We start from the raw sequence: 25,906 nt of genomic DNA, 5'->3' as shown, positions 1-25,906 counted from the left end.
ATGTAATAAGAGGTGTATCAATTACACAGGTCAGTCACACAGCTATAGAGTGGCGATATCAACATTAGCCATCTGTGGAAATTTACTTCGAAAAACAGGTCAGTTATGTAACATAGATATCACAGGTATATTTGCTGGGTGACTACGATCTGAGATCTCATTAGGTATAAGCTGAATAAACTACGTGTTTTATTGTAATGTTGTGTTCCTCTCCTAAAGTATTCAATGAACTGTATTACATGTCCTAATCCTGTGTAGGGAAGACTGTTGTATCAAACAGCGACAAAGCAGGTTATCTCTGCATCATAGACGTGCATGCACACGGTCGGGAGGGGATTAACTACATTAAAGAATAGAATATCACTTGTGAACAAGTGCTCCTTACAGAAGTGAGTTTCTGATCATATATGCACAAAGAAATTCAACCTAAGCAATATCAATTGTTGACGGATGTGTTATACGAAGTATTATCCCATATATTCATTGAAATAAAAGAACTAAAGTATTAAAGATTTGTAGTAAATATCCCACAGAAATCTCTACGATAATGTTTCAAAATATTATCATTGTTTGTTCACAATGTTTACACTATTGCGATATAAACATGCCCTACATGCAGACCACTGTCATAATGTTTTCCATAAAACGACATACGATATTCATGTGGGGTGAACCTTTCAAGACGAATAACGCAAATTCTTTTCACAGGGAGACTACTACATTATCTTGTGTGATTTTAGACAAATAGTTTTACAAACTCTCAATCCTAGTTGACCAAGACGGCCAATCTCTTCCTATACCATGCACGTTGTGAACCATAATTTTCGAGACACGCGAGATACGTTCACTATATATAGTACAGACATCCGGAAATTTCTTAAATTTCTTAAGTATCTCATAATAAACAACCACAGACGCTGTATAATATTTCGACGAGATTGTTTACTACACAGTCGGTTACATACAGACAGTTTTCGTCGGGGCAGACCATCTGGTTAACGGTTATTCGCGCACAATTTCTTCCAAAACACAAATGCAAATATTATAATCAAGCCAAGATCGTGTTTTTACATTATTTAGATTTCAGTACTCTGAATGTTTGTCCTAATCAATATGGATTAGATACTGGATTTTAAACAATTGATAATACGTTTCTCTGCAAAGTCATCAGGTGGTTTTATGAAAAGTTTATAGAAGATTTGTTACCATAAACTGCAGTTGCCTTGACCTTCAAAATAGTAGAACTAGGTTTGCTTCATCGTTAGATCCGGGAAAGGAATCCAATAAAGGCAAAATGGTTTCAAGCGTACTGTGGAAAATACTGATTGTTTCCTCTTGTTTGATTATGATGACTTCAGCTTTGCCAGAAAGTTACCAGGTAAAGTTAATGTTCTATAGATTAACCATAAAATCTCTGGGATGAGAAGGGTCATTATACTAGATATATGGATGAGAAGGGATTGAGAAGGATGGGAAGGGCAAGAATATATCCACAAGAATAATGTTATTTCAGAATTTCAGCAAATGTTACCCTGGAAAACGAATCAGTCACAAAAACATTGCTGGGCAAATTAAGATGTTGATTTGCGCTGGAGAAAAAGACGGTGTCCTAGACTGGCAATATACTGATGGTTAGTAACTTCTATAGGATTAGACTTTCCAGTTTCTCAAGCCAAGTTCTAACTTGCGCAAGAGAGAATAACTTGAACAGTTTACAAAGACCTTAGAGAAAAAAGTTTTTACGTGTTCTTGAAAATTCCAAAAATTTCATTAAAAACATGCTGATAGGTTCCTCAACATTGGGCGAGGAGTTCAACCCAGCCAAAGATTGTCCTGAAATTGTTGATCATTTACCTGAAGCTAAGGATGGATTTTATTGGATTTCCTTCGACAACAAAACTAAGCATAAGGTTTGGTACAACATAACCCATGCTAAATTACGTCTATCAAACCCCTCTCTCTTTTAAAGCCCCTGTTTTCATTTTGCCTCTCAGTCTATCAACAAGCTATGTATTTCGGTATACACCTTTCCCTGATATAAACCGCCGTCTCTACCTGACTATTTCACTGCCAAGATCCCTTCCACTCGCTTTACGCTTAAATTGCATAATGTATCAACCTAAGGAAAAACCAAGCACCATCATAACGACTGTATTTATGATACAGAATACTAACATTCTCGGTTGCAGCTTTGGTGTGATGTAAATACAGACGGTGGAGGGTTTACCTTAGTTGGAATGACGGACAGTCCTGTAACGTGGACAATACCATCCAACTCTACCCCTGTTGATCCTAAAGGACCCCCTCATTGGTCTAGCGAAATTGGTGACATCCAAATACTCGATTTCAGAGTTCAGATTTCTTCGGACAATACTTTTGAAGGGACCAAAGCACATTGGTAAAAATGTAAATTGTACATAAATGACCGCTTCTTATGCCTTAAGTTTATTGGTAGTCATATTCCAAACCCTGCAGAGTATTTGTTTACTGATTAACTCTATTACTGTAGGTTTTATCGCTTAAACCAGAAGCGTCAACTTGGGAATATTCTCATAAATGACGTATCAACGGGTTGTTCCATGAATAATCCTGGAATTGGGGATATCAAATACATCAAGGACGTCCAAAGTGGTTCTATCATTACGACTAATTTTAAATGTTCCATATTTGGACCTCACACTCACAGTAACTTAGGATGGGTGAATGTCAATTTCTCATAATATTTTCTTACACACGGTGCTTGACCTTGCATGAATTTATTGTTCCATTTATAGCAGTTTTTCATTGTTAAATGTTATTGTTAAAGTTTTAACCGTTAAACAAATCAAGCATCGCTACTTTTTGAGACACCCGGTACATATAAATATACATCAGTGCTTAAACTATTTTACAGGGAAGAATGAACAATTGTCTTCGTAATACTTGCGAGAATGGTTATGGTGTGATTCCCGGGTTTTTGTTTGAATATACCGAATTTGGTTCATTCAGGTGAGATGCACTCCAAATGTTAAAGTTTAGTAAACGTCGAATCACAAGAATATTCAAGTATTACTTAATGTGTATAGCTATATTGTGGTAACAGCATAGTTTGTTTATAGTTACAGCGCTGTGTCGACTTCAACTGGCATGGGACGTAATTCCACAGCCTTTCTTGGATGCGATAATGGGAAAGTATGCAGCTAACTCTCCAGTAAAGCTATATAGGCCAGGAGACTGAAAACAATTTATATATGTTATTATAACAAACTTTCCTGTACGTTTTGTAGTGTTGCGGATGTTTTGGTCCTAAAGGTGGAAGACAAAACTACTGTGGTCCTGGATGTACTGCAATTAATGGCGGAACAGTAATGAAGAATGTTTTTGTTTGGTTTTGGGGAAAACAGAATGCCGAAAGACTTTGGAAAAATGTATGGAGTTCAAAATGAAGAACTCCGTTGACACATTTGAGAAATATTTTATTGATCCGAGAACTGGTACAGCACACAAGGTGAGGGTTTGGTGACAACAACAGTAAAACGATGAGAAAAATGAAATGTAATTCTTACGTTCTATTTAAGGGTTGTTCAGCACAATTTAAGAGATTTCTTAACGAAGGTGTAAGTATATACAATAATTTTGTTTCAACAAACTCTAAGAGCAAGATACGCAACTAAGACCAGGCAGCACAGGTAGGATTGAAAATAAAGCAAAAAAAAGTGACAGTGAAAAAACCAGCGGCGAAGAAGGACGAACTGCAATAAATGTAGCTTGTATGAACCATTTTGGCATAACCAATTAATAAGAATACTTCATGTAAGGGTACGAGGCAGGGAGAACGTGTAGAGAAGTGAAGCTGGGAAACCAATAAGAGAATTCAAAATTTAAACTTCAATAATGAACGCGTATTCTTGGTGACTTTTCTTGCAGACATTGACAGTAGCTGACGAAGATAGTTTAGAGAAGATCCCAAATGTTCCTGGTCTTCTCTCGTATCGTGAAGATAATCAACAACTTTATGTCAATAATGGATCAGAGTGGCAATCTTTGGCTTATGAAGATGAGGTTTGTTTTACTGGATTTCTCATCTGAGAATTATTAGGATTAAAATAATATTGTCTGCAGTGTGTCATGAAATGGAAATTTTTATTTCTTTCAAGATTCGACAATTACAGCAGGAAGTTAGAAATCAAGAAACCAGGAACAACAATCAACAAAGTGCAATCCAAAATCTTCAAACAACAAACAACAATCAACAAAGTGCAATCCAAAAGCATGAAAGCACCATCCGAATCCTTCAAACGAAAAATCAAAATCAAGAACGAATTATCCGAACTCTTGAAAAAACAATTGAAACTCAGGGAAACTTGATAAAAAAGTTAGAAAAAGGTACCTTAGAATTTTATATATCTATTTAAGGAATTTAGTATTTCTTTCATGCAGTTTGCAATGATTTCTTTTCAAAGGATGCTTTTCAGTTACGGTTTAAATTTTTTTTTGGACATAAATAAAACCGATATAAGTTTTATTTTACGACGTTTCGATGCTATGTCTTGCATCATTTTCAAGTAATAAATAAATCTGCATGATTGCGTTAGCTTTGTAATTTAAAGTTCAACGGTTCTTAGACTGTCACGTATATAAATAATTGCGTGTTAATAGCAATTCTTATTCTAGATTACAAACAGAGTTATATATATATCGGGTTAAATTTCATACGCCATACACCATAAATTATTCTAATTTTACTAATTTTACTAAAACTTATAGGGAATATTTATTTATCCATTAATTTTTGCAGTAACATCAAAATGGATTTAAGGTGGCTCGATACAGTTTTCAAAAATTCCATTGTTCAACACTTTGACACGTTCAAACAACGCATTTTTATGATCTATTCCAGAGATATTGGGGTTTTTATATATTTTGATGTTTCTACTTTTGAATCATATTAGTTTTACTAACAGACCGTCCGTTGCCATGGCGACATACGTGTACAAAATTCACTCGAAAATGACCAATTGCCTCCGATATTTGGAAAAGAAGCACGGTGACCCCCAATTTTTTTTCGTCCATTATTTTACTTGGAAGAGAAACTAACAATTAGCAAAATATAAAAAAATTCTATAATGGCCAAAAAGAATTATCGAAAAAAATGTCATTTTTGCATTTTTCAAAAATGTGGCATTATAGAATTTTTTCATATTTTGCCAATTGTTAGTTTTTCTTCCAAGTAAAATGATGCATGAAAAAAAATTGGGGGTCACCGTGCTTTTTTTCCAACTATCCAAGGCAATTGGTTATTTTGGAGTGAATTTTGTACACGTATGTTGCCATAGCAACGGACGATTTGTTCCTAAAACTAATACGATTCCAAAGTAGAGACATCAAAATATATAAAACCCCGAATATCTCTGGAATAAATCACAAAAATGCGTTGTTTCAACGTGTCAAAGTGATGAACAATGGAATTCTTGAAAACTGTCCCGAGCCACCTTAAACTCTCACGTGTATGTCACGGGTGCATGCAAGGGGGGGGGGGGGGGAGGAGGAACAAGGGGCGGAGGACATGGTGCGCCAGCCCCAGTCTTTGCCCTTTATCTTATTCTACAAATAAATATAAATATTTCGTCTTGTTAAGCGTAGTTAATGTCAACACAAGTAGGAACTACCGCGAAAAAGCAATTTTTTAGTTATAGCCAATTAGCAATTACAGTATGCTTTAATAATCAATCAATATTTGAACCACAATGTTCAACAATGGTGGCTGTCGGGGGTTTATGGTTATATTATTAAAATTCTAATAAATTCACAGCTTTCAGGCCAGTAAACCGGGTCCATTGCATAGAAAAGAGATAATTCCTCTAAATTTCAAATAAATTGCGCGAGTTTTGCTCTCCAAGTGCGTATATCACAAGCATTTTTAGTTCACTTGAAATTTGCGCTTCATGGGTGCATGATTTTGTCTCACGATTTTCAGAGATGTGCAACCACCAACCCAGTCAATGACGATTATTTCGATAGGCCGTGATTTTTTTTAATCATTGTCAGCGAAAATTTGTCAGACGTGTCGTCAGCATTATGTGCAGATGATTTTAAGTCGCGACAAACCCCCTGGAGCGTATAAATACAATATAACTTTTTTACTGTGTTTCTATACAGTTTAGTATACACCCGACAATTGTCTATTACAAATCCTACATTCTGATTGGCGACTCAACATTGTCTATTCGTGATGGTGAACGTTTGGAAAAAATTCGCTCGCGCGACCGTATAAAATTGAATTGATTAAGTTATTTTTCGGTGTAATTGCGGTGTATCAATTATTTTCTCGAAATTAATATATCTAGGTACAAAGTGTATACCACTACTTGCCTTCGTTGTCTATGAGCGATGGGAGTTTGGGAGAACTTGAAATAACGTGGAAAACGAAATAACGTGGGCTCGTTTTCCGACTGATTATTTCTCGTTCTCCCAAACTCCCACGCGTGTTTCTATAACTGTACTGAAACACGGAAAATGTTTTCTATTTCTTAAATATAGCACAAAAACATTTAATCCTTTAATATTTCCAAAAATTTGCAATAATATCTAACTCGATATGAATCACCAGTAAAAAAGTGTCTTACGTACGTTCCACAGGTTTACAAGCTTTTCAGTCTTGTTCAATATTACGACAAACGAGGCCTACAGCCGATAGTGGAACGTATTTGGTAAGTCCCATTCAAGGCGTTTTAGTTTCAGTATTTTGTGACATGACTTCAAAGAATGGTGTTGGTGTGACAGAGATTGGACATGACAGTGAAGCAAGAACATTTGTGGACGGATATAATCCTGCAGGTTCTTACATCAAAACCGTAAAATATGAAATTTCCATGGAGCAGATTGTTGCCATTACGACGCAGTCCGCAAATTGTGAACAGTGTATAAAATACGAATGTTATCATAGCCTTATGTGGTACAGCTCCACAAAGGCATATTATGCATGGTGGGTATCACGTCAAGGTTCAAAGATGAATTACTGGGGTGGAGCGGCAGTCGACAGTGGAAAATGTGCCTGTGGAATGAACAACAGCTGTGCAGGTGGAAAAAAATGTAATTGTGACACGAATGATGCAACATGGCGTGAAGACAGTGGATATCTGACAGACAAGAACACGCTTCCTGTTACTCAACTGAGATTTGGCGATACAGGTATACGTGACGGTGTAGATGAGCGTGGTTATCATACACTGGAAAAATTACGTTGTTGGGGTTAAGAGATGGAACGCTAAGCCGCGTGTGACTGCTGTGCCTTCGCAATTGCCTTCATTCATCTAAGTTCGACTGTTGTAAAACTTAATCACTGTGATGTTTAAATCATTGTCTGCGCGTTTCATGCAGAGATAATGTGACAAAAACAACGAAAAAATTCCTCTCCACGCGAAAAATTCTGCCTTAGGCTTAGCGACACCAGCGAGTTTGGAGTAGATGTAGGTGATGATGACTAAGCCGGTCTCCAAATTCAGAAAAAAATCATTCTTATGATTAGATTAGACAGAAAAGTTCCTTTAAACACAATTATCCTTTGGTTTTTTACTTGTGAGATTAACAGGGACAATACTTTCTAGTTGTTCGATTACGTCATAACAATTTATCACGAGTCTTTAATTCTATAAGGGATGCATGTATCAATTACATAAGTCAGTCGCACAGCTATAGCGGAGGAATATCAACGGCGGTAATCTACGGAAATTTCTACCAAAAGCAGGTCAGTTATGTAATATAGATACCACAGGCCTAGGTATAGTGAGTCACACTGTTTGCTGAATTTGATCTCGTTAGCTGTGAAAAACTATCGCCTGTATTCTAAAAGCGAAGCTAATCTTCTCATAGCGTTTCCGTAGAGGTATTTCCACTCAAACAGGAGCTTGATTTTCAATGTTTCACCTTGAATGTTTCCAATAATTAAGAAAGAATTTTCTCATTCATCAGTAATAACAAAATTTCTATGTCACACTAAATGAGTGTGAGTAAGCTTTTGAATACAGGCGTATGTGTTCTGTTGCAATGTTGCGGTCCTCTGATGTCGCCTTTCAAAACATTTGAACTCAAACAACGGCAAAACCGGTTATCTCTGATAGTAGCGTCACTCGCAGGCAATTTACTACTTCATAAAATAGAGTATCATATTCGTACAAGTGCTCCTTAGAATTGTGTTTATCCTTATTAATATACGCGCAGAAATTACACAGATTCAGCCATCAACTGTCGATGACGTGTTATACACAGTAAAGACAGTATGATCCCAAATAGCCAAAAAAAGGACTAAATATTAAAGCTTAGGTGTGAATATCTTACAGACATCTCTATGATATTGTTTTTAAAACGTTATTATTGACTTATCACCCACTGTTTACACATTAGCGCTAAACACGCACTACAAGACGACCACTGTTATAATGATTTCCACAGAACGACATTCGATATTCGTGGAATTTTTGAGTGAACCCGAACTCTTTAATTCTATTGTGAACCACAATTATCGAGGGACGCGAGATACAAGTATACTGTTATTGTAGTTCCCGAAACTTCATACTCTATTAATCGTTATAGACTAAAACAGACAGTGCAAAACATTACGAACATAGCGACGATATTGTTTACTATTGTGCTTGTTAATGTTTATGCATGCGCAAATTGTTTCAAAACATCAGTTTAATAAACTATAAGTATAACCACGCAAACATAATTGTTACTACATTATTTAGTCTAAATTTCTAAACAGTAGGCAAGACGAATGCCTCAATTAATATAGATTAGATACCAGGGCAGGTTGTATCAAGCCCGTTTAGCTTGAACGGTGGTTAAGTAATAAAAATAGAAAGCAAGTCTATAATTTTATTCAATAAGCGAACTAAATGTTTTTAACCTTATACAAAGATACTGTCTACAACTATTCAGTGCATAATATTCAAGTTGACTCATTCAAGAGAGTTGTAAGAGTGTTATTTAATTGTGACTTATCCACCGTTAAAGCTAAACGGGCTTGATACAACCGGCCCAAGAGAACATATTTTTAAAATTGTTTTTCAACAAATCCGGCATTAAGTGATCGCATGAAAAGTGTAGGAACACGAAGCTGACCTCGCTGAAAGGTTTGAAAACATTTTACTTCAAGACGATTTTTATCAGGTCGATGTTAGCCTAAAGCAGAGGCATCTAAAGACGAAGGACTAGGTTTGCTGTATCATTAGATCTACGGAAAGAATACGACGAGGGAGATATGGTTTCAGACGCTTTGTGGAAAATACTGATTCTTTCTGCTTCTTTGATTATGGTGACTTCAGCTTTTCCAGAAAGTTACCAGGTAAAGAAATTTCTTTTCGATTATAATGTTCTATAGATTGACCTTAAAATCGTTTGGATTGGAAGAGCCAAATTACACTATATATATATATATATATATATATATATATATATATATATATATATATATATATATATATATATATATATATATATATATATATATAAACATAAAAACTTATTAAAGCACATCCAAACTTCATGATTTGTACCACAAATAATTGTAAATAATAATCCTCTTTCTGTTAAGAAATCAAATATTCACTAGAATAATGTTATTTCAGAATTTCAGCAAATGCTACCCTGGCAAACGAATCAGTCATAAAAACGTTGCTGGGCAAATTAAAATGTTGATTTGCGCAGGAGAAAAAGACGGTGTCCTAGACTGGCAATACACTGATGGTAAGGAACTATACCTTATACATTAATAATATATATGTGAATAATTTGTCTCTAAAAATATTGTGTGGTACTAATTACTATTTCATACTACGGATATCTAGTTAGGACAACTAGGTTTGGTTCAAGTTTCCCTTCGAAGTAAATTGATAGTCCGATTGTAGATAGCCAGCAATAAACAAATTGGAGCTGTTCTGTAAGGTTAAGCGGGATTAATAAAAAAACTACTTTTACAGAACTACTGGGGATGACAGTTTATTACAGGCACCGAAAAAATCAAGAATTTTAATCTGCAAACATGTTTAGGTTCCTCAACATTGGGAGAGGAGTTCAACCCAGCCAAAGATTGTCCTGAAATTGTTGATCATTTGCCTGGAGCTAAGGATGGATTTTATTGGATTTCCTTTGACAACAAAACTAAGCATAAGGTATGAAATATCCCAGGATAACATTGGAAGCACGCATCTTTCAGGCAATTAGACCTCTTTATTTTATTAACCCATTTTATGTCTCTCTTGAGAAGGTCGTACGATTTGTCCCCCCATTTGACTATACTAACCCCCAGTTTTAAACATGCCATCTAGTCATCAATTTTACTTCCATCACCTCTACAGTAATTTGATATTCTTTATTGACCTTGAATAAAACCCTCCACCTGGTCAGATTCATTTCATCACTCTTTTTCACTATTTATCTCCGTCTATAGTCTGTTCCAGGTCCTCACTCTAACTCTTTGCCCCTTCATCGTCGCTTTTACTACTTGCCTGGATCTCTCAATCAATATATATTTACGATTTATAGCTTTATTCTCAATTGCAGCTTTGGTGTGATGTAAATACAGACGGTGGAGGGTTTATCTTAGTTGGAATGGCGGACAGTCCTGTAACCTGGACAATACCATCCAACTCTACCCCTGTTGATCCTAAAGGACCCCCTCATTGGTCTAGCGAACTTGGTGACATCCAAATACTCGATTTCAGAGTTCAGATTTCTTCGGACAATACTTTTGAAAGGACCAAGGCACATTGGTAAATCGATTGTACATAAATGAGCACAGGCCATGCTTAAATGAAGATTGCTAAAGTCATATACAAACCCTGCGGTATTTCTTATTGACGACATTGCTATTACTGTAGGTTTTATCGCTTAAACAAAAAGCGTCAACTTGGGGATATTTTTTCAAACGACATATCAACTGGTTGTTCTCCAAGCACTCCTGGAATTGGGGATATCAAATATGTCAAGAATGTCCAAAGCGGTTCTATCACTACGACTAATTTCAAATGTTCCATATTTGGACCTCACACTCACAATAGTTTAGGATGGGTGATTTTCTAATTCAAATTACATCATATATATGACCGTCAAAATATATATTTATATATACGTATCTAAAATAAACCAAATGCTTATCCTTTATTTGTGTTAAAATCTTCTAGGGAAGAATGAATAACTGTCTTCGTAAAACTTGCAAGAATGGTTATGGCGTAATTCCTGGGTTATTATTTCAATACACCGATTTTGGTTCATTCAGGTAAGATTATCCATTGCGAATATCAAATATACAATTAAAGATAAAGGTATAATTGGCAGACTTGGCATTTTAATGTCGAATCGTAGTTTAAGCTTACTCACGTGTCTTTTCGTGGCTGTTGTTATTGTGGTATATTTGTGACTGTTTTCAATGAAGATGACTTTTACCCAGTACATTATATAGTTATAGCGCCGTGTCGGCTTCGACTGGTATGGAACGTAATTCCACAGTCTTCCTTGGTTGCGATGATGGGAAAGTATGTGACTAGCTTTTAAAAAAATGCTATATAGGTCAGGTGACTTAAAACCTGATTTCGTCAGATGTAAAGTAGTCATATCAGTTTAAGTTTAACTTTAGCATTAACCCAGGGTTAAAGTAAAGCTGTACATTAATTTTTTTAATCGCTTGTTTACAAAGTTGAATATTTTTCATAAATATTTTCTGGACCTATAAAATTAAAATTTTCTAAAGTTTTATAACGAACAGTGCTTCAGAGGCACATTAACTATAAAACACTGGATTTAAATTTAACCCAGGGTTTAGCGTTAAACTAGCTTCGAACAACTGCCCCCTGCAGTTTACCTTAGTATATAACTTTCTATGAATTTTTTCAAGTGTTGCGGATGTTTTGGTCCTAAAGGTGGAAGACAACACTACTGTGGTTCAGGATGTACTGCAATTAATGGAGGAACAGTGATAAAAAATGTTTTTGTTTGGTTTTGGGTGAGAAACAGAATGCCAGAAAGACTCTGGAAAAGATGTATGGAGTTTAAAATGAAGAACTCCGTTGACACATTTGAGAAATATTTTATTGACCCGAGAACTGGTACAGCACACAAGGTGGGAGTTTGGTGACAACAACAGTAAAACGATGAGAAAAATGAAATGTAATTCTTTGGTTCTTTTTAAGGGTTCCTGTTCAGGACAATTTAAGAGATTTCTTAACGAAGGTGTAAGTATATAAAATGATCATGTTTTAACAAACTTTAACTCCAAGAACAAGATAAGGAGAAGCAGACAAGACAGCACAGGTAGGATTGAGGAATAAAACAAACAAATAAAACAGTGACAGTGAAGAAACCAACGGAGAACAAGGAAAAACTGAAATAAATACACAGCTTGTGACAGAGGGTTCATACCATGAAATAATCCTGACATTACCATTTAACAAGTATACTTCATGTAAGGGGTTGGGTATGAGGCAGGGAAACGTGTAGGCAAGTGAAGCTAGGAAGCCAAAAGAGAATTCAAAATTGATGACTTTTCTTGCAGACATTAACAGTAGCTGACGAAGATAGTTTAGAGAAGATCCCAAGTGTTCCTGGTCTTCTCTCATATCGTGAAGATAATCAACAACTTTATGTCAATAATGGATCGGAGTGGCAATCTTTGGCTTCTGAAGATGAGGTTTGTTTAACTGGATTTCTCATCAGAGAATTATTAGGATTAAAATAATATTGTCTGCAGTGTGTCATGAAATGGAAATGTTTATTTCTTTCAAGATTAGACAATTACAGCAAGAAGTTAGAAATCAAGAAACCAGGAATAACAATCAAGAAAGTGCAATCCAAAATTTTCAAACAACAAACAACAATCTACAAAGTGCAATCCAAAATCTTCAAACAACAAACAACAATCAACAAAGTGCAATCCAAAATCTTCAAACAACAAACAACAATCAACAAAGTGCAATCCAAAATCTTCAAACAACAAACAACAATCAACAAAGTGCAATCCAAAATCTTCAAACAACAAACAACAATCAACAAAGTGCAATCCAAAATCATGGAAGCACCATCCGAATTCTTCAAACGAAAAATCAAAATCAAGAACGAATCATTCGAACTCTTGAAAAAACAATTGAAACTCAAGGAAACTTGATAAAAAAGTTAGAAAAAGGTACCTTAGAAATTTATATATCTATTTAAGGAATTTAGTATTTCTTTCATGCAGTTTGCAATGATTTATTTTCAAAGGATGCTTTTCAGTAACGGTTTAAATCTCTTTTGGACATAAATAAAAGCGATATAAATTTTATTTTTCGACGTTTCGATGCTATGTCTTGCATCATTTTCAAGTAATAAATAAATCTGCATGATTGCGTTAGCTTTGTAATTTAGAGTTCAATGGTTCTTAGACTGTCACGTATATAAATAATTGCGTGCAATTTAAATTTCTACTAGCTTGCATGCACTAGAATTACAAACTTATTCTAGATTCTAACAAGGGGGCAGAGGCCATGGTGCGCCAGCCCCAGTCTTTGCCCTTTATCTTATTCTTCAAATAAATATAAATATTTCGTCTTGTTAATCGTAGTTAATGTCAACACAAGTAGGAACTACCGCGAAAAAGTATTTTTTAGTTATAGCCAGTTAGCAATTACAGTATGCTTTAATATTCAATCTATATTTGAACCACAATGTTCAACAACGGTGGCTGTCGGGGGGGTTTTATGGTTATATAATTATAAATTCTAACAAATTCACAGCTTTCAGGCCAGTGAACGGGGTCCGTCTGCATAAAAATAAATAATTCCTCTAAATTACAAATAAATCTTGCGCGAGTTTTGCTCTCCAAGTGCGTATATCACAAGCATTTTTAGTTCACTCGATATTTGCGCTTCATGGGTGCATGATTTTCTCTAACGATTTTCAGAGATGTGCAACCACCAACCCAGTCATATGATTGCGATTATTCCAACAGGCCGTCATGATATTGTCTAATCGTTGTCAGCGAAATTTGTCAGACCTGTCGTCAGCATTATTGATTTTAAGTCGTGATTAAGGCGTGACAACCCCGCCGGGGCGTATAAATATATAGTCGCCAAAAAACATTTAATCCTTTAATATTTCCAAAAATTAACAATAATATTTAACTCGATATGAATCTCCAGTAATAAAGTGTCTTATACGTTCCACAGGTTTACAAGTTTATCAGTCTTGTTCAATATTACGACAAACGAGGCCTACAGCCGATAGTGGAACGTATTTGGTGAATCCCATTCAAGGACTTTTAGTTTCATTATTTTGTGATATGACTTCAAAGAATGGTTCTGGTGTGACAGAGATTGGACATGACAGTGAATCAAAAACTCTTGTGAGTGGATGTGAACCTGGAGGTTGTTAAAAGAGAAAGATTAAATATGAAATTTCCATGGAGCAGATTGTTGCCATTATGAAGCAGTCAAAGAATTGTGAGCAGTTTATAAAATACGAATGTTATCATAGCGTTTTTAGGTTTAGCTCAACAGGTGAATATTTTGCTTGGTGGGTATCACGTCAAGGTTCAAAGATGAATTACTGGGGTGGAGCGGCAGTCGACAGTGGAAAATATGCCTGTGGAATGAACAACAGCTGTGCAGGTGGATACAAATGTAATTGTGACATCAATGACGCAACATGGAGTGAAGACAGTGGATACCTGACAGACAAGAACACACTGCCTGTTACCGAACTGAGATTTGGAGATACTGGTGTATATCAGGGTACAGATGAGTATGGTTATCATACACTGGGAAAATTACGTTGTTGGGGTTAAGAGATGGAACACTAAGCCCCGTGTGACTGCTTTGCCTTCTCAATTGACTTCATTCATCTAAATTCTGTTGTAAAATTTAATCACTGTAATGTTTAAATTGACCTAATCGTTCTCAAGAATAAATTTTGTTTTCTTTATTCCATTGCGGCATCATAGTTGAAAAGAGTAAGAATGAACTGTTTACCAATCTCACGCCGTGAGACTCACGGCTTGTTTTCCAATTAGAAAATAAGGGCTGTTTTCCACTTGGCGAAATTTTGGGAAAATCATTGTCTGCGCGTTTTCATGCATAGCTAATGTAAAAAAAACAAAGAAAAATTCCTCTCCACGCTAAAAATTCTGCCTGGTGGAAAACAGGCTTAACGACACCAGCGAGTTTGGAGTGGACGTAGGTGATGACTATAAGTAGGTCTCCGAATTCAAAAAAAAATATTTTAACGATCAGATTAGACAGAAAAGTTCCTTTAAAACACAATTATCCTTTGGTTATTATTTCAATACACCGATTTTGGTTCATTCAGGTAATATTATGCATTGCGAATATAAAATATATAATTAAAGATAAAGGTATAATTGGCAAACTTGACATCTTAATGTCGAATCGTACTTTAAGCCTACTTACGCGTATTTTCGTGGCAGTTGTTATTGTGGTGTATTTGTGACTGTTTTCAATGAAGATGACTTTTACCCAGTACATTATATAGTTACAGCGCCGTGTCGGCTTCGACTGGTATGGAACGTAATTCCACAGCCTTTCTTGGTTGCGATGATGGGAAAGTATGTGCCTAACTTTTAAAAAAATGCTATATAGGTCAGGTGACTTAAAACCTGATTTCCTCAGATGTGAAGTAGTCATATCTGTTTAAGCTTAACTTTAGCATTAACCCAGGGTTAAAGCAAATCTTTAGACTAATTTTTTTAATCGCTTGTTTACAAAGTTGAATATTTTTCATAAATATTTTCTGGACCTATAAAATTAATATTTTCTAAAGTTTTATAACGAACAGTGCTTCAGAGGCACATTAACTATAAAACACTGGATTAAAATTCAACCCAGGGTTTAGCGTTAAACTAGCTTTGAACAACTGGCCCTGCAGTTTACCTTAGTATATAACTGCCTATGAATGTTTTGAAGTGTTGCGGATGTTTTGGTCCTAAAGGTGGAAGACAACACTGCTGTGGTCCTGGATGTACTGAAATCAATGGAGGAACAGTAATAAAGAATGCTTTTGTTTGGTTTTGGGTGAGAAACAGAATGCCTGAAAGACTCTGGAAAAGATGTATGGAGTTCAAAATGAAGAACTCCGTTGACACATTTGAGAAATATTTTATTGATCCGAGAACTGGTACCGCACACAAGGTGAGGGTTTAATGACAGCGCTCAAAAGGACTGTCTAAATCAGGGCGCTTATATATAAGCGCCCTGGTCTAAATAGAAATCCATTTCTCAGTATTTAACCGTTTATATCTTTCGTAATTCTTTATGAAGCTTGTCAAAATTTTGTGATTGTGCATGTTCACTTGCGAGAGCTATAGCTCTGACATAAATTTCAAATCCAAATAAAGTATTTCAAGAGATAGTTGTATGTTTTAATAAAGAAATGGATTAATTTCTATTTGACAACTAGTTCAAGTCCTTTCCCGCGTTTTTAGATCACCTGGTTACCAGATATATCGAACAGTAAATTAGTAAAAATCATGTATACCTAATTGAGAATTCGTACTGCTGAGATAATCCTTTGATTAAAAATATATTTCCATATATACAGCATAAAGTTCGAGTTCAACATTGAAAAAATAGGCACACTGTGTGAGGAAATGTCCGCTGAATATGAGGTCGGTAAGTTGTATATAAAAGACGAAGGTTTCTATAGCATAATTAAAGATCAGGGGCCGGTTGTATCATGCCCGTTTAGCTTAAACAGTGGATAAGTCAAATCTAAATAACACTCTTACAGCTTTGGTTATCAGCCATATATGACGTGAGCGAATGGTATGATTTTTTTATAATATAGCCAGAACATTATAATGATAAAATGTGCAAACTTATATAAAATTCTCACTGTATTACGTACCGGCTGTTTTTACTCTCATTGTAAATAACATGATATACCCTTAGTAGCTTAGCCAATAAGATTGCATACTACAAGTAGCTGATAAGTATGTATATATACACAGATGGATATAATCCTGCAGGTACTTACAAGACCGGAAACATTAAAAAAGACATTTCCATGGAGCAGATTGTTGCCATTACGACACAATCCAAGTATTGTGAGCAGTTTATAAAATATAGATGTCATCATAGCGTTTTTAGATTCAGTTCTGGAATATCAAGGTTGGTGGGTATCACGTCAAGGTTCAAATATCAATTACTGGGGTGGAGCGGAAGTCGACAGCGGAAACTGTTCATGTGGAATAAACAGCAGCTGTGCAGGTGGAGGAAAGTCAGGAAACTGTAATTGTGAAATGAATGATAAAACATGGCGTGAAGACAGTGGATACCTGACAGAGAAGAACACGCTTCCGGTTACTGTGCAGGGTCTATGGATAGTTTTGCCGTTTTTTATCTGCTTTTATTTTCATTCAAAGTATAAAACATTTCCACGACTCTGCATTTTTAATTTTTAAAACTTTATGGCAAATTATTTTTAAGACACTTTAATTTAGATATGCTTTCTTGAAATTTCCCTTCCCCCCCTCTCTAAATGATTACGTTGAATGTAGGTCTGCATTTGTTTACTTAGCTCATGATTTGACCAATCATTGCGAAGATTAGGGCTCAGCTTATCCAATGAAAATAGTAGAATTTGCCACGACATTGACGGGGGAGCTTATATGCACCGGCCGTGAAATATAACTTCAGTTCCAAGTTAATCTATAAACATAACCAGTCTCACAATGACAGTCGTGGTGAGTATTTGGGCGTTATTTATCCTTTCAAATATAATAGAGCCAAGCGAATGCTTAGCTGGGATTAAGGAAGATTTCTTCAAAGTAAATGATGGTGAATATTTAGCAAATCATGTCATCGAAACAAAACACGCTGAAACCGAGTTAGAATGCAGTAGTCATTGCGTTGCTCATGGATCATGTGTGTCGGTTAATTTCAAAACATCTGGAATCGGTAAAGGTCGATGTGAGCTCAACAACAAGACTCTTGACGACACATCTGACGATGAGGAAAGTACGAGAAATCCCGATTTCAAACATCTTTATATAATCGAAGAGGTAAAAATTCAAAGAAGTATTGTTTTCTGTTTTTGAAACGAACAATGGTTCAAAAGCACATAAACTAAAACACTGGAATAAAATTTACCTCCTACAGAAGTAGCGCTATTAAACTAACTAACTTAACGAAGCTCACTTAATCTGCAGATGGCTCACTTAAAGCTGCAGGTGGTCGTGCCAATCTACTCACTGTCATAATAAAAACGCCTTCATCGCATAAAACCCGTGAATAAATTAATAAGCTAGTTCCGCAGTAGTTAGCTAACACGTCAAGTGGACTCAACTGAGAAAAAAAATAATGTGAAACATTCGGAGAAAACTTATACATGCATGCCGGCATAAAACCAAAGAAGAGGAACTGCATGGCGAAAAAGCCCTCGATCCACACGACTCTACGGAAATTCCTTAAGGAAACTGAGACAGGTCCTAAGAAAGGCATTTAGGCAAAAGTGCAGAAAAAAAAAACTATTAGCATGAGTATATTTACGACACAGTCTTCTTTTTTATAGATATCCCCGAAACCAGTTCCAAACTACCAGCTTTTTTCACAAAGTCTCCCAACGGGTATGAAATATTAAGCTGTGCACTATATAGATATATAGATAACAACAGTCCCACCTGCATGAGAACACGTAAAAATAATTTTTGTTTTCTAACGGATCCCAGCTTTACTTTTGAAATATAAAATTAGTTGATGAGTATCATTTGTGGTTTATAAATATATGGTATATTTTTTAACAAAACTTTCCAGGTTTTTTTGTTTTTCTTGCTTCAAGGGTGGCATTGAAATTTGTGTTTTTCAGCCCGTATGAAAATTTTCTCAAAAGCTGCCCGGCAGTTGATTCTATAAGACTATACGGATAGCGCAATTCCAAAAAAACATACAGCCCAACAAACACTAAAAATCTATAAAACTAAAAATCAAACTGAACAAGAACATAAAAAAGTGAAATACTTTTATGCACAAAAATGTAGCTACGTGATGTTATAATATTATACGATGTGATAAAATGTTATGATTTTTGGCACTTCATTTCGATGTAGGCAAATTTCAGTGGCAAGAGCATTGCACCGGCATCGCAAAAGCGTAGGTTCGATTCCTGCCGGAGGACCGATAGTTGACTCATTTTTCCATCAACTGTTCCTGGCTTCATTTGAAGTGTGTATAATTCCACTCGAAATTAAGACCCTCAGAACCATTAGATGTGATAAGAATAGTTTATATGAAAGTCATCACTTGGTTCAGAGAGTTTCAAAAAATAATTATTAATTCAATGATCGATATACATAACCTTTAAAATAGCTGCAATAAAAACCTAGTAACTAAGACAGCATTGTCTTAATTCACAGGTATTTCCATTCCAGTCAACAAATCCTGCACGATTTTACGCACAAAATATCCTTCAGCTGAAAGTGGAATGTATTCTATAAAACCACAAGGACTCAACTTCTCTGTTCGAGTATTTTGTGACATGACGTCAAAGAGTGGTGTTGGTGTGACAGAGATTGGACATGACAGTGAATCAAGAACACTCGTGAGTGGATATGATCCTCCAGGTTCTTACAAGAGAAAGATTAAATATGAAATTTCCATCGAGCAGATTGTTGCCATTATCAACCAGTCCAAGAATTGCGAGCAGTTTATAAGATATGAATGTCATCATAGCGTTTTTAGGTATAGCTCCACAGGTACATATTATGGTTGGTGGGTATCACGTCAAGGTTCAAAGATGAATTACTGGGGTGGAGCGGCAGTCGACAGTGGAAAATGTGCCTGTGGAATGACCAACAGCTGCGCTGGTGGATGGAAATGTAATTGTGACGTGAATGATGCAACATGGCGTGAAGACAGTGGATACCTGACAGACAAGAACACGCTTCCTGTTACTGAGCTGAGATTTGGAGATACTGAAGCAAGTCAAGAAAAAGGATATCATACATTAGGAAGGCTGCGTTGTTGGAATTAAAACCTAACTTTCCAGGTGATCTCATGCACGCTTTTATTTTAACCGACAATCAGCGCTCAAAAGGATTGTCCAAATAGAAATCCATTTCTCAGTATTTAACCGTTTATATCTTTCGTAATTCTTTATGAAGCTTGTCAAAATTTTGTGATTGTGTTCACTTACAGAAGCTATAGCTCTGACATAAATTTCAAACCGAGATAAAGTATTTCAAGAGATAGTTGTATGTTTTAATACAGAAATGGATTAATTTCTATTTGACAACTAGTTCCAGTCATTTCCCACGTTTTCAGATCACCTGGTTACCAGATATATCGAACAGTAAATTAGTAAAAAACATGTATACCTAATTGAGAATTTGTACTGCTGAGATAATCCTTTGACAAAAAAACATTTCCATATATACAGTATGAAGTCAGTATGACTATGAGATCGGTAAATTGTGTATAAAAGACGAAGGCTTCTATAGTATATATAATTTGAGACTAGGGGCCGGTGATCATACGATTAGCTTAAACGGTGGATAAGTCAAATTTAAATAACACTCTTACATCTATCTTGAATGAGTCAACTTGTATATTATGCATTGAATATATAGTTGTAAACAGTGTCTTTGTATTAAGGTAAAAAACATGTCTGAAGGAACACGTCTGTCTGCCCTTAATTGCCTTTTGCCAAATTTGAAAAAGAATTCCTTTCATAGTCGGCTTAATTTACTTTCAAAAAGAAATCTTCTTTTGTGCTTTGTTGATATGGCTGTTCCTGTGGTGAATCTTTATAGCAATATATTCGTGAATTGATCCTAATAAAATACAAATTAACCGGTGTGTTTGATCTAGATAGCCAGACATGGGTACAAATATGTGAATTATTTCCTCAAAGTATATAGAGCTTGTCTAACTTTGATTTTAATTTGATTGATTTTCCCCCAACATATCTAATAACAGCCAAACCAGAGAAACTAGCCTGCCTCGCTAGTCACCATCGATAGCGTGCCAAGAAGCGGTGAATGTGAGAAAGATGGCGGATTTAACTAACAAATTTTAAACAAACGCAGACATATTTTTCAAACGAAATATTTATAGCTCGATTACTAGTGAATTCTTTGCTGAAGGAAAAAGCTCGTCTGCTTGAGTCCTTTGTTATTGATTTTAATTAAATTAAAAGAACCCAGGTCGTTTTATTATTACGTGTCAAGACACAGCGAAAGGAAGGCTGAACTTATGCTGAACAAGAATCATGCTTTCCGAAATCTTGTGGAAAATCCTCATTTTTTCAGTTTGTTTAAGAGTTACAACTACTGGTTTCTCGCAGGGAAGCGAGGTGAGAGGAATCCTTAAAATTGTTTTATATTTTAGCCACTTGCAAAGTTTGAATTTGCACAAGAGATTGTTCAGCACCTAACATATTGACTCATTTATCGGAAAGCCATGCACTTTTACTTCTTTTATTCCAGAATTTTAAGAATTGCAATCCAGGTAAACAAATCAGTCACAAAAACCAAGCAGGTCAAGTAAAGATATTGATTTGCGCCGGATTAAAGACGGCGGCGGCGTCCCCGAATGGCAATACACTGATGGTAAGGAATTAATATTTTGACGTAAATATTTGTAAAAAATGTATTATATGGTTTCTGTTTTAAATTCTCTACATCTATGATCAATGAACCAAAAAGAAGAGATATCCTTAATAAAGATTTTAAAATACGAAAGTTCAAAATAATTCATTCATGAATAACTTGCTTCGAAGATGGGAAAATGAAGATGGAATATGGGTTGATTACTAACAAGACAAACCTATGACTGATTTTGACTTATTTATCTAGTTTAAAACAAATCAGTTGAACTTAGGTTTTATTCTTCATAGTAATATGAATTGATAAATTTGAAAAAGGTGGGGGGAATTGGTTTAGAGCACAATCATTAGGAAGATTCTTTTACGCCGACACTCGCTTCTCGGAGTAAATCTCTTTAAGCTACTTTTATGTTTTGAGGTTCTTCAACATTGGGTGAAATATTCAACCCAGCAAAAGATTGTCCTGATATTGTTGATCATTTGCCTGGAGCAAAAGATGGATTTTACTGGATATCATTTGACAACGAAACTAAACACAAGGTAAATACGACAAACATTATTTATTAGCACTAACCATCTTCTCTGATGCACTTCATCTTCACTGCATGTACCCGCTCCACTTCGTTACCTAACCTTTTTCTTACTTCAACTATCTTTTAAAGCCTTCTCAGTTTCAAAGTTTTCCTTAGTTATTTAGTCAGTTATTATACTCTGCGAGGCAATCTCTCGCCCATTGCTTGTCTAGTCCAGCCATTTTATATATTTTGTTGCTTTCTGCCAAATTTAAAAAAAAAATGTTGACGAAGGCACTTCTTGAGTCAAGTGACACAACTGCATTTGTGCCAGTCATCAAGACACAAAGTTACATAAAGTAGATAATAATTTTCTTTGTTTTTAACCTTAAAGGTTTGGTGTGATGTACATACAGATGAAGGGGGGTTTATGTTGGTTGGAATGAAGGACAGTCCTGTATCTTGGACAGTACCATCCAACTCTACTCTTGTTGATCCTAAAGGACCACCACATTGGTCAAGTAAACTTGGAGATATTCAAATACTAGATTTTGGAGTTCAAATTTCTTCTGATGATACATTTAAAGAAACCAAAGCACATTGGTTTTATCGTTTGAACCAAAAGCGTCAACTTGGGGATATTTTTTCAAACGACATATCAACTGGTTGTTCTACAAGCACTCCTGGAATTGGGGATATCAAATATGTCAAGGATGTCCAAAGCGGTTCAATCATTACGAATAATTTTAAATGTTCCATATTTGGACCTCACACTCACAATAGTTTGGGATGGGTAAATATCATTCTACTGTATAGAAAATTTTACATGAAACCGATACGGAGAAATATATTGCGAAGAAATTTTCCTCCGGTTTTACTAAATGAAAGTAAGAAGAGAAACTAATGTCTGTATTAATATCGTTTAGGCAAGAATGAACTATTGTCTTCGTAATACTTGCAAGAAAGGATATGGTGTAATTCCTGGTCCTTTTTCATTTCAATATACTCAATATGGGTCTTTTAGGTAAGGTAAAGTAATGTAAGGCCAAGATAAAATACCAAATTACTAAAAGTATATCATAATGTCATATATAACGTGGAACTGCAATAAGAACCTTGTATTTGTGACAAGGCTTGTCTATACTGGCCCTCGATTCGGTAATAGTTCCCAGATATATAGTTTACAGCAGAGGTATATAGTTTACAGAAAAGTAATTATATAGTTACAGCGCCGTGTCGGCTTCGACTGGTATGGGACGTAATTCTACAGCCTTCCTTGGATGCGATGGCGGAAAAGTGAGTAAAGAGACCATTTGAAATACTAAAAGACGAAAGCACTCCAGTAACGCTATAATAGTCAGATGACTGGAAGCCTGTGCACACGTGTCAAATTTTTGTCAGTGTCATATGATCAAAAACAACAAATTAAAAGAAAAAAATTAACAATGTGTTATAACTATAAATCTTGGTCTAAATTACCTTTCACGTGTTTTTTCAAGTGTTGCGGATGTTTTGGTCCTAAAGGTGGAAGACAAAACTACTGTGGTCCAGGATGTACTGCAATTAATGGAGGAACGGTAATGAAGAATGTTTTTGTTTGGTTTTGGGTGAGAAACAGAATGCCAGAAAGACTTTGGAAAAGGTGCATGGAGTTTACCATGAAGAATTCAACAGGCGTATCTGAGAAATATTTTATTGATCCAAGAACTGGTACTGCACATAAGGTGAGGGTTTTGAAGAAACACCTTAACAATGAAAAAAATAAATTAAACTCTTGGGTTAATTTGTTAAGGGTTCCTGTTCAGAGCAATTCAAGACATTTCTTAACGAGGGTGTAAGTATATATATATATATGGTAACTTTAAGGAGCAAAATGAAGAAACAGCAGATTGAGGGCTCATAACGTTCACAACCATACTTCATGTAAATTGAGAGGAATGGTGGGAAGAACATTTAAAGATGAGTACAGTCAGGAGTAAACCCACAACTTAAATAATCAACACGAGTCCTCATAACATTTCATGTAGACATTGACTGTAGCTGACAAAAAAGGGTTTAAAAAGATCCCAAATGTTCCTGGTCTTCTCTCATATCGTAAAGATAATCAACAACTTTATGTTAATAATGGATCAAAGTGGCAACCATTAGATAATGAAGGAGAGGTAATCAAGTTCGTTTATTGTATTTTGTTAAATATTATGCAAATTTTTTATAAATATGGAAATGCTCAGTATTCATTTTATTTTTCCAGGTTCGACAATTACAGCAGGAAGTTAAAAGTCTAGAAACACAACTCCAAACTCGGATAAAAAAGCTAGAAAAAGGTAATTTAGGAAGGTATTTATGTATCAAATTTAGACACGCCGCATGCAATTCTTGTTGCCATTTAATTAATCAACGAAATGCTTAGCTTTCTCGTTAAAGACGGCTTTTTAAAAAAAATTAACAACTTTTACCAGTGTGGAGATTGCGTCAAAGAGGGTAAATGGAATCAGTTTTTCGTATCATAGTGAGAAATTATTATTAAGCATGACTAGATGTTATCTGTCAGTTGTCATTGTGGTACTGTCACCAAATTTTGTCTTACGTCTTACATTCGTTGATTATTTCAAGATATAATGCACAAGCCACCTGAGCCGCTGAATTAAGACTAATGCATTTTTTGTACCCTTGTCCTGGCACACAAACCTATTTTATAGGTTATATAAACCTAAATACTAAACGAATTACTAAACCTAAAGAACATGCACTGAATATTAATAAACTACTACATTAAACTACTACGACACAAACATTTAAATCGCTTCAAATCAACATGGAATTTCAGTAACATGGTATTTTTCGTGCCACAGGTTTACAAATTTATCCTTCTTGTTCAATATTACGACAAACGAGCCCTACAGCCGATAGTGGAAAGTATTTGATAAATCCCATTCAAGGAGTCGTGGTTTCAGTATTTTGTGACATGACTTCAAAGAATGGTGTTGGTGTGACAGAGATTGGACATGACAGTGAATCAAGAACACTTGTGAGTGGATATGATCCTGCGGGGTCGTACAAGAGGAAGATTAAATATGAAATTTCCATGGAGCAGATCGTTGCCATTATGAAACAATCCATGAACTGTGAACAGTTTATAAAATATGAATGTTATAATAGTGTATTAATATACTTCACTAATCCTTTCGGTTGGTGGGTATCACGTCAAGGTTCAAAGATGAATTACTGGGGTGGAGCGGCAGTCGACAGTGGAAAATGTGCCTGTGGAATGACAAACAGCTGTGCAGGTGGAAGAAAATGTAATTGTGACAAGAACGATTGGGCATGGCGTGAAGACAGTGGATATCTGACAGACAAGAACACGCTGCCTGTTACTGAACTGAGATTTGGAGATGCTGACGGTGTTTCAAACCATAACGGAATAAGAGAGTCAGGTTATCATACACTGGGAAAATTACGTTGCTGGGGATAAAAGATGAAACATCAAACCTGATGTGATGAATATGTTCTTTGTGATTAACCATGATTTGAAAAACGTTTGTCTTAAGACTTTTATCTTAAGACCATTAATTTCAGATTGTTAAAGTCATTCAGTTGCTATAATCAACTTTAAACAATGCGTATTTTATCTTGTTTGAGAAACTTTTAGAAACTCTGTCTCTCGTATTTATCAAATTTTCTATTATTTTTGAAGTACGAAACCTTGACTGCGTAATCTAAATGAAGCTAGATGAAGACATGGGTTATCTGCCCATAAATTGATGGAAGCCCGACGGAGTTCTCTACAGTGAATGTGATACTGAATCGAAGATCTGCATGATCATTGATTT

The 25,906-nt window shown here is 35.5% G+C and overlaps 3 protein-coding genes and 1 long non-coding RNA gene across 6 annotated transcripts in view; all 4 read left to right on the top strand.

Annotated features, from left to right (window-relative positions):
- The window catches only part of LOC114517772, a 70,840-nt gene that overhangs the window by 23,046 nt on the left and 21,888 nt on the right, over nt 1-25,906 (top strand). The window lies entirely within an intron of this gene.
- Nucleotides 1,298-25,902, top strand: LOC114517773. Of its 3 annotated transcripts, XM_028537592.1 has the most exons (13): nt 7,300-7,726; nt 9,151-9,325; nt 9,609-9,726; nt 10,030-10,151; nt 10,543-10,751; nt 10,860-11,049; nt 23,003-23,100; nt 23,300-23,372; nt 23,576-23,800; nt 23,869-23,910; nt 24,104-24,238; nt 24,328-24,400; nt 24,929-25,902. In XM_028537592.1, exons 2-13 carry the CDS (start codon nt 9,242-9,244, stop codon nt 25,546-25,548), a joined length of 1,989 nt encoding a protein of 662 aa, XP_028393393.1. In that variant the 5' UTR covers nt 7,300-7,726; nt 9,151-9,241; the 3' UTR covers nt 25,549-25,902. The 3 variants fall into 3 exon arrangements, with proteins under 3 accessions (XP_028393394.1, XP_028393393.1, XP_028393395.1); XM_028537593.1 differs by lacking the exons at nt 7,300-7,726; nt 9,151-9,325; nt 9,609-9,726; nt 10,030-10,151; nt 10,543-10,751 and adding exons at nt 1,298-1,378; nt 1,514-1,631; nt 1,789-1,910; nt 2,190-2,398; XM_028537594.1 differs by lacking the exons at nt 7,300-7,726; nt 9,151-9,325; nt 9,609-9,726; ... (1 more) ...; nt 10,543-10,751; nt 10,860-11,049 and adding exons at nt 21,549-21,568; nt 21,983-22,104; nt 22,471-22,869.
- Nucleotides 3,562-4,243, top strand: LOC114517778. The gene is made up of 3 exons (XR_003686424.1): nt 3,562-3,596; nt 3,907-4,041; nt 4,137-4,243. It is a non-coding gene; the product is annotated as an uncharacterized LOC114517778 (long non-coding RNA).
- LOC114517777 (neurexin-4-like) lies at nt 19,478-20,645 on the top strand. The gene has a single exon (XM_028537600.1). The coding sequence runs from the start codon at nt 19,498-19,500 to the stop codon at nt 19,990-19,992; it is 495 nt and encodes a 164-aa protein (XP_028393401.1). The 5' UTR covers nt 19,478-19,497; the 3' UTR covers nt 19,993-20,645.

Source organism: Dendronephthya gigantea, unplaced genomic scaffold (assembly GCF_004324835.1).
Source record: "Dendronephthya gigantea isolate DGI-Jeju-01 unplaced genomic scaffold, DenGig_1.0 000009F, whole genome shotgun sequence".
In the NCBI taxonomy this organism is placed as follows: Eukaryota; Metazoa; Cnidaria; class Anthozoa; order Malacalcyonacea; family Nephtheidae; genus Dendronephthya; species Dendronephthya gigantea.
The sequence above is the reverse complement of the archived record's forward strand: the minus strand, read 5'-3'. Positions and strand labels throughout refer to the sequence as shown.